The 12,329-nt window shown below is 32.6% G+C and overlaps 1 protein-coding gene across 1 annotated transcript; it reads left to right on the forward strand.

Moving 5' to 3' along the window:
• Positions 1 to 3,382: 3,382 nt before the first annotated feature.
• Positions 3,383 to 8,316, forward strand: LOC143594256 (putative serine protease EDA2). Its single transcript, XM_077073607.1, has 12 exons — positions 3,383 to 3,562; positions 3,642 to 3,767; positions 3,848 to 4,003; positions 4,766 to 4,948; positions 5,021 to 5,137; positions 5,231 to 5,284; positions 6,557 to 6,628; positions 6,755 to 6,948; positions 7,464 to 7,558; positions 7,755 to 7,829; positions 7,933 to 8,016; positions 8,109 to 8,316. The coding sequence occupies exons 1-12, from the start codon at positions 3,407 to 3,409 to the stop codon at positions 8,222 to 8,224; spliced, it is 1,428 nt and encodes a 475-aa protein (XP_076929722.1). The 5' UTR covers positions 3,383 to 3,406; the 3' UTR covers positions 8,225 to 8,316.
• The last annotated feature ends 4,013 nt before the right edge of the window (positions 8,317 to 12,329 follow it).

Consider the following 12,329-nt stretch of genomic DNA (forward strand, 5'->3'; position numbering starts at 1 on the left):
ATATATATATTTAGGGCCTAGCAGGGTGTTTGGGCAGAATTAAATTTTATTTAAGTATGTGTGCAAAACAATTGTAACACATCACCTTTGGGCAGAAATAAGACAATTATTTTAATTATGTACGGGCTAGTTTTGCTAAATAAAAAATGTAACAAATCACATTTGGGCAGAAGTGATGCATTTATATTATGTTAGGCAAAAACTAACAAAAGCTTTCAGTTAGACTTGAATGATATGGTAAATGTAACTCATCAACTTTGAGCAGAAGTGATACATCAAAAGTTCATTCAAGTTAAGCTTTTATGTTTTGTAAAATTTTTTAATATTTAAGTATCTACAAAACATTTGGTAAACAATTTACGGTTTAGTAAGGTTTACGCTTTAGCTTGTAAATAGTTAAAATCCCATAAACTAATTGGAAAACCCGTAAATTTAATTAACTTATAAACAATAAATAACGCGTAAACAAAACCGTGAAACCATGAACCTAATATGATAAGATTGATGCAACTAGTTATAAAAGATTTTGATTATAATTTCATAAAATATTGTGTATCTATCTAAGTTTATAATTCGATTACAATTAATAATAATAATAATAATAATAATCGAAACTTACATATAAGGATACACACTATTAAGAAATATAATCAAATCCTAGTGCAAAGAGATTTAAATCTAATTTCTAAATATGTTATCTAATTTTCAAAATTTAAAGAATAAATAAATAAACAAATTTTGATAAGATTACATAAAATTAGAAAATAGATCATATCCAAGAATAATAAATAGATTTCGTTACTTTTCATCAAAAATTAATGGCCTTGAACCGTAATTTTGATGGACAAACTTTACTCATTTATTTATTTATTATTAACTTTTTATCGAAATCTTTAAATACAAGATAGGATCATAAAGATGAAAACTTGTTTTATATTAATAAAAACACCCCATGAACCAAAAACACTAAAGTTTATAATCATTTTTTTATGCGAATTTTGAATCTAACTTTTAATCAAAACAATTTTCCAACTTCAATTCCGGATTTAGGGAAAACATGAAGAACTAATTAAACAACATCACTCTGATGCCACATGTTGATCAGTTCTTTCATGTAAGTAATATAAAACATAATAAATATTAAACCTATGAACCTGTTACAGCAGGAAGAGTAGTAACCGCAGCAGGGTATGATATAGTCGACATGCTTGTCATCTTGATAGAGTTCCCCTTTAGGATGTATATATAGTTAAGGATGGTTAGGGTTCTTGAGAGGAACCCGGTTTAGAAAAGAGAGGAGACACATGATTTTCTTATATGTGTGAGATTAGGTTATGATGTTAATTTATTCTCTCTATATATACACCCAAGGGGAAACCCTTTATTAGCTATTAAGATGAATATAGCCCATCAACAATTACCAAGCTAATATATAATAAAGTATAATTAATTATTTTGATCCATTATTATATAAATGATAATGATGGCCATATAAATAAATATATAAAATATATTTATTCTTACACATGCGGGAAGTGAATGGAACCATCAAGATTTGGAGCTTAGGAGTCTGGATATGCAAGTAGACGAGGACCTAGAAGGAGTGTTTGAAAATGATACTGATGCAGATGCTATGAATGGTGGAAGATCATTGAGTGAGGGGACGTCTTCATAGTTAAAACCCGTTCAATGTGTGTCATGCTAAAGGCATTTTTAGCTGTATTAGTCAGTGACGGATCCAGGAATTTTTTTTAGGTGGTTCCCTCTTAATTTATAAGGTGGTTCCTACGCGTCTTCTATATATCCGTACACTATTATTTCGAAACTCGGGTGGTTCCGGGGAACCACCCGTTTGTATGCTGGATCCGCCCATGGTATTAGTATTCTTGATTAAATTTTTGAGTGGAAATATGTGTTTTTTATATGATGTTGAATAATGGAATATAATCATAATATGTAATTAGGAGATAGATGATTTACGAGAAAAAAAATCCCTTCTGCCATTGGTATGCAAATCAAGTGTTCATGAAAAGGTTAAAGAAGTTCATTTATCCTTTAAAAAACTAACATTTAATTAAAAACATGATCTTTAAAGCATGTTGATTGACTACAAATGAAAACAAAGAACCTACAATGTTTTACACCAATAACCATGATGTGAACGAGCATAGGTGTCTAATATCTTTTTAAATGTTGTCCACATAATCCAGTTTAAGTAAATCAAGTCCGTCTTGCAGTTAATGAACCCGATCAGCCAGTTTTTCAGCTTCATTAAAACTTCGAATTAAAACCTCTTGTTCTACTAGTTTGGTCTCCTCTGATTTTGCTTTATTCTCATCAAGCTTCTCTAAATGTTTTTATTTACTTCTTCAAGTAAATAACCTATTTCCTTTAAATAAACTTGTAAGTCTCTTTTAAGCTAATGTCAAAACATACTTTTCCATTTTCATTTCCTTGATGACAGACTCCTGCTCTAATTGTCTAGCAAATATCTTTTGTAAAGTTTCAAATACCTCTTTATCAATCCAGTTAACAACTTCTTCAGGTTTATTTAACTTGTTTTCCTTTCTTTCCAATTCCAGTTTAATCTCATTAATCTGCTTCACTAACTCATTTTTTCATCAGTGGTAGACCTAGGAAATTTTTTTAACATGGGTTGAAAATTTTCTCAATTGACTATTGATATATATATTCACACTCAGTTGGGATTTTTACACTATAATAACACATACTAATTTTTCACATGAGACGACCGACTTCCATACTACAAGGATAGGCCCACCCTTGTTTTTCATCCGTTAAACTTTCTACTTTTTGATTCAAACTAGTCACCTCTTCTTCCAAACCCGAAGTCATTTCTTCACACTGCACCAACAGTTCATAATTAGATCAAAATTACATTTTTATTACAACTAACCTAGAGTCAAAATAAATCACTTCCTAAGAGTTTCAAATAAACCAAATCATTTAACCTAATGATGAATGTGCCAATAAGATACTTAATTTAAATAAACTATAACACCTATGTATCAAGAAACAAAAGAATATTGAAACCCATTTGAAGAATAAAATGTGATGACCTAACCCGTTCATCTAGAAGGAAACTAACAACTAAGAAAACTTGTTGGCTCTAACTTAAAACAAAATACTTGAAGATCCGAATCCATAACCGCTTATAAGAAAGAAAAATTATGAAACTTAAAACATAAATAATACAAAGAACATTGAAAAAGAAAAACTAAAAAATAATAATAGATAAATTAATAAAGTTATCTTGAAAAGCTTTCACACACAAATCAAGGAAACCTGTCGGGTCGAATACCATAATCGGGTATAAAAAATACACCAAGCCAAGCCAGTAACAGGATAACCCCATCCAACGTTTCATATATTTGAGGCAAAAAAAATGAGATTTTTAGTGGGTTTTGTTACGTCTTTGATAGTAATTAATATCTGCAATGGATTATTAACTACCCGAATCAATCATGTGAGTAGTAGCAGCAATTACATCAGCAAAGGCGCGTTTTGGTTCAATCAAACACTCGATCACTTTTCCCCTTACGTAAGTTTATTATTATTATTATTATTATTATTATTATTCGCAAGAAAGAATTTATTTTTAAAGGGTTTTGTGGTTACAGGATACTCGAAGTTTTAAGCAGAGATATTATGAATATTTGGACGATTTCAGGATCCCTGATGGGCCAATTTTTTTGGTGATTTGTGGTGAATCTGCGTGTGGTGGGATATCCAATGATTATATAGCTGTATTTTTCTTTCTTTCTTTTTATTTTTTTATTTTTGAATAAAAAAAATAAACGTGTTAATGTGTTTGAATGCTGTGTAGGTTTTGGCCAAGAAATTTGGAGCTGCTGTGGTGACTTTAGAGCATAGATATTACGGTGAAAGCTCACCGTTTAAAGATTTTACGACCCAAAATCTTAAGTTTCTTTCGTCTAAGCAGGCATTGTTTGATTTAGCTGCTTTTCGGCAGTTTTATCAGGTAAATTCTTGTTATTTCTAACACGTTTAATTGTTTAAGCAAAACACAACCCATGTTTTTATTTCTGTCAAAAAGATTGACTCTAACCCACACACACTTAAAATCGTGTGTCACGAACATGGTCCGTTTATCTAAACGTGTTAAACGGGCTGGCGAGTGATACCCATGTTGTAAACGTGTTAATCGAGTTGGTGGGTTGTATAAAATGGGTTTAACAGGTCACAATTCGAACTTTAGATAAACATGTCAACCTGATCACGACGAAGGAGTTTAATTAAATAATAGGTCAACTCGAACACAACCTATGCCAACCCAAAACTTGATTATTGTTGTGTCGTGTCGAAAATTGCCACCTCTAGCTCTAACCGTCAGTCTTCTAAAATGTAGTATAAAAACAATATTAAAATGTATTTTTATAAGGTCAGTCTGCTAGCATGTTTACCCCATTTGCTACAAGACTTTTGCCTCATTTTACCTGTTTACAACTTGAGACAACCCATTTACAATTCATTTCGCTCGTTCAAATAACTAGGATGCACATGTTATGATTAGATTACATGATTTTAAGTATGTCTGGTAGGGTTGTTGAATTTGACATAAATAAATTCACGGGTCCTACTGTTTAGATAAATGGGTTACAAAGGTCATGTTTGTGTCAAGTCAATGTTAAACATTGTGTAGTAAGATTGTTATAAATGACATGAATAAATACATAGGTTACTTTTTAGTTTATCAATTCAACCTGATTCAACTATTTTGTAGGCATCTCTAAACTTAAAGCTTAATAGAACAAATGTTGAGAGCCCATGGTTTGTGTTCGGTATATCATACGCGGGAGCACTTAGTGCATGGTTCCGTCTTAAGTTTCCACATTTAACATGTGGAAGTCTTGCAAGTTCTGGTGTGGTCAACGCTATTCTTGACTTCTATCAATACGATCAACAGGTGAATAAAAATGTTATTTTTTTTTTGTTTTATATAAATTTCACAGTTTCCTAATTACTTCAATTTTGACAGATCGGTGAGTCTACAGGGCCCGAATGTAAAGCTATATTACAAGAAGTTACTCAACTTGTTGAAAATCGGCTTGCATCGGATGGTGAAGCTTTGAGAACTGAATTTGGTGCAAAAGTGGTACAAAAATATAAAAAGATTAGCTTTTTTTTCAAGTTTTAGTTTGTTTTGATTCATGAACTAATTATTTGATTTGGAAAAATATTGTTTCAGCTAAAAATTGATGGTGATTTCATGTATTTTCTGGCTGATGCTGCAGCTGTGGCAGTAAGTTTATTTGTATAATTTAGTAGGCCTGTAAATGTACCAAACGAACACGAACGAAGCTTGTTCATTTTTGTTCTTTTAACTTTAATCGAACAAACAAATGAATATGAACACTTAAATGAATGGATTTTCTTGTTCATGTCCGATCATTAACAAAATGAATGTCTTCGTGTTCGTTTAAGTCCGTTCGTTAATATAAAAAAAGAACGGTTCATGAACATAATCAAACACAAATGGAAATAATCAAACACAGACGAACATAAATGATACCTACTAAAACTAAATGTGTTTCCAAGTTGAAGTCTAAAATACCATGATCATGAAATCCGTAATTTAAACAACAACCATACTCAGTAAAAATCCCACCAACAACAGAGCTATTAGCAGGGAGGGTGAGATGTAGGCAAATTGTACCTTTATCCCAAAGAATGGAGAGGTTGCTTCAAGAGAGACCCCAGCTCGAAAACCATATGCACGCGACTGAATAAAAGTGACACAAACTTTAAACACTAGACCTCTAGAGAGCAGAGAAAAAACCAAATAAATTAAATAAATAAGCAAGCAGTAGTATTAATATAAATAGCAATAGCATCCATAATACTAAGTAGATAAATAAGAAAAGTGGTGTTAGTAATAAATAATGGACCGTACAGCCAAGATCCTGAAACATATTGCAACCAAAAACTATGTGTCCTCTAAAAATCCTTAGCCTTAATTCTACGTCTCCAAGAATTAAATCCATAATTTAAAAAGTAAACAAAGATATAATAAAGCTCTTTAAATATGAAATTCAAATTGATATTAAATTAATATAGTAATAATAAATTTGCATGAATATATAAATAAATGTAAAAAAACGTAAATAAGCAGATATAAATGTATGTAAATAAACGAACATAAATGAAAAGACAAAAACGAACGTTCATGAACGACACGTGTTCATGCTTGTTCATTTAATTAAATGAACAAAAAATTGTGTTCATGTTCGTTCGTTGATTAAATGAACGAACATAAACAAACTTCCCGTTGAATGGTTCACTAAACGTTCGGTTCCTTTACATGTCTATAATTTAGTTATGTAAAATGAGTAATGTTCATTATAGAATAAATATTTAGTAGAGAAACGTAGTCAATGTATACTTTTACATGTTGCTTTAGTTGTGATACATGAGTTAGTTATGTAACTGCTTAACAAACCACTTTCTCTTCCCTACTATATTTGATGTGCATTATGTATAAGTTCTTGTATATTCATTGTGATACATTTAGCAGATTCAATACGGAAATCCAGATAAACTTTGTGTCCCAATGATTGAAGCTAAGAAGGCTGGAAAAGATCTTGTGGTATTTTTTTGTGCTTCTTTCTGTTTAGGTTGTTAAATGGGGATTATTTACATATCAAATTGCATATAGATGTTTTAGTTTCTAAATTTTGAGTGCATGATGATAGTCTAAGCAACTTTATTGCAGGATGCCTATGCAAAATATGTAAAAGAATATTATGTTGGTACTTTTAAAGTTGACCTCGAATCATATACTCAAGAATATTTAAAGAACACCAAATCTACCGATCGGTTATGGTGGTTCCAAGTTTGCACCGAAGTCGCCTATTTCCAGGTGGCACCCACTAATGATAGTATCCGTTCTTCAAAGATCGACTTAAGGTACGGATCGATTCGAGCCCGTCGGCTCTGATTTCATGATGAGCATAAATCAACAAAGAAATAACACACTATTATACAATTGAATGTGCATGAACAAGAATTGACATATAGACTGATGTAATATTAATGAATGATCATAATCGATCTTCTTGTTTTTGAAAGACAATACATCGACACTTAAATAGATTACAGTTGTAACTGTTTTGTGTAACTGTTCATCTGACAACTGACATCGTTCAACAATAAAACCTAATTATATAATGACTGGACTTGAGGCCCGTTACATATTAAAACACAAATACAGGCTTTAAACAAGTTCAACCCATTTACAAGTAAACTTAAATAGTCTTGACCCAACAAACATAAAATAAAGCATAATATTAACTTGAGCAGCCCAATATGCATCCTTGATCAGGAGATTAAGTTCCAACATGTTATAACGTTAATATAACTTGATTTTTATTTTTTAGATACTGAATTATGTTTATTTAATATTATGATGTGGTTTGCAACAGTTACCATTTGGATTTATGCAAAGATGTTTTTGGTGAAGGCGTTTATCCGGTTGTTAATTTTACAAACTTGTACTATGGGGGCACAGATATTGCTGGTATAAACGTTATGTCGTTCATAGTTGATTTTATATTCGCCCTGCTTGTGCGCGCATATAATGTATATATGTGTGAGCCCTCGGGTGGGCAAAAGTGATGGGATATTGATGGGATATACGATGATGATTATGATGATAGTTGATTTTATATACACACGTACAAAGTTTTTTTTTTTTAATAAAAAATTGTATGCAGGTTCGAAAATAGTTTTTACAAACGGCTCACAAGATCCATGGCGACACGCATCAAAACAGGTCTCGTCTTCAGATAGTAAGTTCTTATAATAATTAACAGCTATTCAAGTAATGATCCATACTGGCAGTTTGATTGATGTTAAAACTAATGTTTGTTTGTTTTATTAATGATTTTGTAGTGCCGGCATATATAGTGACTTGTAATAATTGTGGGCATGGAAGTGATCTTAGAGGGTGCCCTCAGTCGCCTTTGGTTCCCGAAGGTTAGTTTGGCCAATTAACAATTGCTATATATTATTGGATAGTTTTGAGAAGAATGCTTAATGTAGTGAGAGTATGTTTGTTTGAATTGCAGGAAGTTCTAAAAATTGTAGCGCCCCTGATGCAGTTAACAAAGTGCGACAACAGGTGATAGAACATATAGACTTGTGGCTGTCTCAGTGTCACAGTGCTGGTAGGAGTTCAATGTAATAGGATTATATAAATTGATAGTTATGTCATGTGCAATAATAGTAACAATAAAAATAATATCATTGAATGGTTCTATACACATACAATATGGAAGTAGAAATGGGTATATATGTTGTTTCTTTGGTTATTATTACATCTAACAATTCTGTTTGGTAGTATACCATACATGCATTTAGTGAATTAACAAAATTAGTCATTTAATGGTCTGATGACTAAATCAGAATTAATCACAATTAGGAGTAACCCATTAAGTCAAGCTCTTTTAAACTAGTATGCCAGATGGCTAATTATATTTTTAGGAGTCATAACATGATTCTTTAGTTACTTAGAAGATTTAGGGGTTCGTGGCTTAATTTAAAACCGTGAAGCTGGTCAAATCGGTCATCGGTTTGATTTAATAAAAAATTTCAAATCGTAACAAATGACTTGGTTTACGGTTTACACAAAAAAAGTTGGCTGCATAAAACCACGGACAGTAATGTTTGAGAATATTTTAGTTATTATTTTTATTAGCTTAATAATTGAAATTGTAGCAGGCCAAGTAGCTTAATAGTGCAACTAGTTTTGTCTAAGTAGCTTTTTAGTTGAAGTGTAAGTAGTTTTGTTTACTAGGGGATCATGCTTACGTTGCCTCACTGTATGTTGGGAAGCAACTTGTCCATAATGTTTGATTTAACGGCGGAGCGAAATTGCTTTAAGCAAGAGAGCACTTGACTTGAAACAATAAAGCAAACATGTACAAATCATGTGTAGAGTAACACCTACATATGAAGAAATGAATTTAATGGTTTTTATAGTACATAACACAATGTTGTAGACATTTGTATAATAGAACTGTTTTAAAAAATATCAACCGTTGATAAAATAAACTTAATGTTGTTATATCAAATCTCTCCCTCATATCATATATCTAGATTAACGAATCCCATACCAATCTCAAACAATAAAAACAATTCAAAAACAAATCTCATACCCAGTCACACACTCAAACACCCATCCCCAATGTTTCAAGTTTCCAGTCACGTTCAGATTTTTCACCATCCCACACAAATGCACACTACGGAAACGAGAACTTACCATGATACCAGGAACCGCAGGCGGGATTCTTTGTTTGAGAAGCTTTTTGTTTTTTCTTACTCATTTCTGTAAAAGGGGACAAGCCAAATGGGTTGCACTAGTGTGACAATCGTCAATTTCAGGTTAATTCCATTAACTCCGTTAACTCAACTCCGTCAATTCAAACTTAAAGATCACTGAATCTATAACGCACACCTCATTACATTTAAACTAGGGTTTAAATGACGCTTGACACTTACTACATGTGTAGTCTTTCGGGATTTGCACCGAAACGCAAACGAGTTGACACAAACGATTGGTGAATAAACGAAAAACGTCAAAACAGTAATTATGTGATAATTATGTGTTAGACTTATGTGTTATGTGATAACATCGTTATAAACACTAACTCAAGATGTAAACAAGTTAGTTTAAGCTAGATAAGTAATACTTAGAAGTGGAGGGGCCAAAGTGTAACATAGTATTATTATAAATAATAATAATAAAATAATAAACCCTAACTTGTTATTTCTCTCCCTACACAAACCGATCAGCCCCCCCCCCCCCTGGCTCCTTGGCTGCCGTCGACATACACACACATACATACAACAAATTTCAAGCTTTTGATTCAAGATTAAGGTGCTAGGAAGGTATAATCAACTATCCTATGCATCCTTTATACTTGATCTTGACTTTTATTGGGTTAATTACAAACCCTAGATGCCGATTTTTATATGTTAGTGTGTTCATATGATTTTGTTTGATTTGATGATGTATTGATGATGATTTGATAACTAGAATTGATATTGTTACATGTTAATTGTTGTGTCTTTGATTTGAGTTCAAACAAAAACCCTAATCATGTATGTAATGTGTAATTGATGTGCATGGATAGTGTTTATGGAGTCTAGAGTGTTATATGAATGCATGATGGTCCATAGATAGTTAATATGTTGAGTTTGGATGCAAACAGTTTCTGGGCAGATTGTGTTATTGATGTTTAAGTGACTGTAACAAAGTGTAAATGTGAAAATTGGTTGAGATTATTGATACTACAGTAAACTAGGTTGAGTCTAGTTTCTAAAGAATATAAATTTGCAATTTTTGGACGTGGAAAAGTTAACTTTTATGATTTTACAAAAACGTTGTGCAAAGCTGAGCTGTTAGACCTGCTGTTAGGTTGTTTTGTAAATGTTATATCTCATGAACTACGAGACCAATTGGGTTGGTTCCACTTCTGGAAGTTGACTCATTGAGTTAGGAACCTAACCCAAGTGGTCTTGCATTTATTGGATTTTTCGTTTAACGGGAATTTCAAATAACATTCTGTTGCGCATGAATTTGACTGTTATGAGTTTGCTGTAATGATTTGATGATTGTGAGAAACCTATGTGGAATAAAAATATAATAAAATATGTTCTGGAAACCTAAGACATATATGCTTTTGTGATGATTTTTGGTAAATTAATTGAGATGCTATGATCGGTGGAATAGTACAATCTTTCAAGTAGGATTTCTGTCTCGGTGGAACTAGCTGCTGAGTTTTGTGAAAATGTATGAAACATGATACTTGCTATATAGTTGTTATGTTTTGACCAAATTGCCCTTGCGGGGAATAATTGCTAATTGATTGTCATGATTTGACCAAATTGCCCTCATGGGGAATAATGGCTAGTTAATTGTTATGTGTTGACCAAATTGCCCTTACGGGGAGTAATTGCTAGTGATGTACTTTATGAATACATGACACGTAAATAATTGTTTACACATGTAACGTATCACAAATACATTTGTTAAAGTCACACACAATTCACAAACGAAACACGAAACATGTTATGTGCATAGGTATTATGTGCCGGGTCTAGAGACTCGATAATATTCCGACACTTAGAAAAATCTCTTTGTTGTTTTAGAACGCTAGAGAGAGTTTTTCTGTGACGCGCATCTTGGTGAATTATTTTGGGAATACTTCGCAAACAGTGAGTTTCACTTACCCCTTTAAACTGTTTTCAAACGCTTTTCACTTGGGGAGATAACATACTCCGAAAACGCATTTAAGATTTTGTTAATATAGATTATATATCACTTGTAAAGACTAAGTGGCAAACGCGTTAACTAAAGTCCTTCATTCACATCGAACCGTTTAATATTGGATAATAGCGAGTCATTGTTGAGTAGTACTACTGGGTTCGACAAACCCCACCCAACGCTAAACTCGACTGGAGGTCGAGTGGGTGTAATCTTGGCTAAACACATACCATGGTCTGGATGACCTGGTGGCAAGGCAAATGATAAACAGTCAGTTTCGGTGTCGAACACTTAGTGATACTTGTTTTATAGGTTAGCTACCTATAGATATATAATTGACATAACACTATCTGGTAACGCAAAACGCTGTAACGCAAAACGCTGAACGCTTTATTTTATATAAACTTGTGAACTCACCAACCTTGTGTTGACACTTTTAGTATGTTATTCTCAGGTAGCCGAGGCGGGCGCGCGGTTTAGGAACATGCATTGCTTGAAACACTTTTAACTATGCAAACTTATTTTTAACTGTTATTATTGGGTTTTAAGTCGTCCTGCGTGACGTAACATTGTTTGCTATGGTTTTACGCTTCCGCATTTAATTACTCGTAAACGTTTTCATGGTTTTGAAACTTTGTTTTATGGTTCGATTATAACTAATGATTCCGATCCTGTTAGTTCACACCCTCTGACGGTAAAACTCCGTTAGTGGATTTTGAGGGTGTGACAACTAGGCCTCTATTTCTGTAAACGAACGCGAACATAGCATTTTCGTCTTCGTTCAATTAACTTTAACAGAACAAACGATAAAGACGAACGAGGTTTTCTTGTTAGTTCATTAAGAAGTGTTCCTTTTCATTTATGCGTGTTTGTTTATAGTATAAAGTATAAATGAACGGCTCACAAGCGTAAGCAGACGAACATAATTATGATTTGTACCTCTGTGCTCAAGGGCAGAGATACTCTATGCGCAACAAGTTCAAGCGAACCCTGTGATTTTTGAAATTTATATAGTGTATAG

Source organism: Bidens hawaiensis, unplaced genomic scaffold (assembly GCF_021521415.1).
Source record: "Bidens hawaiensis isolate Kalapana, Puna unplaced genomic scaffold, B.hawaiensis_p1.1 tig00043414_1, whole genome shotgun sequence".
NCBI classification, from domain to species: Eukaryota; Viridiplantae; Streptophyta; class Magnoliopsida; order Asterales; family Asteraceae; genus Bidens; species Bidens hawaiensis.

What these genes read in the sequence shown, in the direction of transcription:
- LOC143594256 (XM_077073607.1), top strand. Translation starts at nt 3,407, where the DNA reads ATGAGATTTTTAGTGGGTTTTGTTACGTCTTTGATAGTAATTAATATC. An exon ending in ACAGGTCTCGTCTTCAGATA is followed by an intron (nt 7,830 to 7,932) that starts GTAAGTTCTTAT and finishes ATGATTTTGTAG; the next exon opens with TGCCGGCATATATAGTGACT. An exon ending in GTCGCCTTTGGTTCCCGAAG is followed by an intron (nt 8,017 to 8,108) that starts GTTAGTTTGGCC and finishes TTTGAATTGCAG; the next exon opens with GAAGTTCTAAAAATTGTAGC.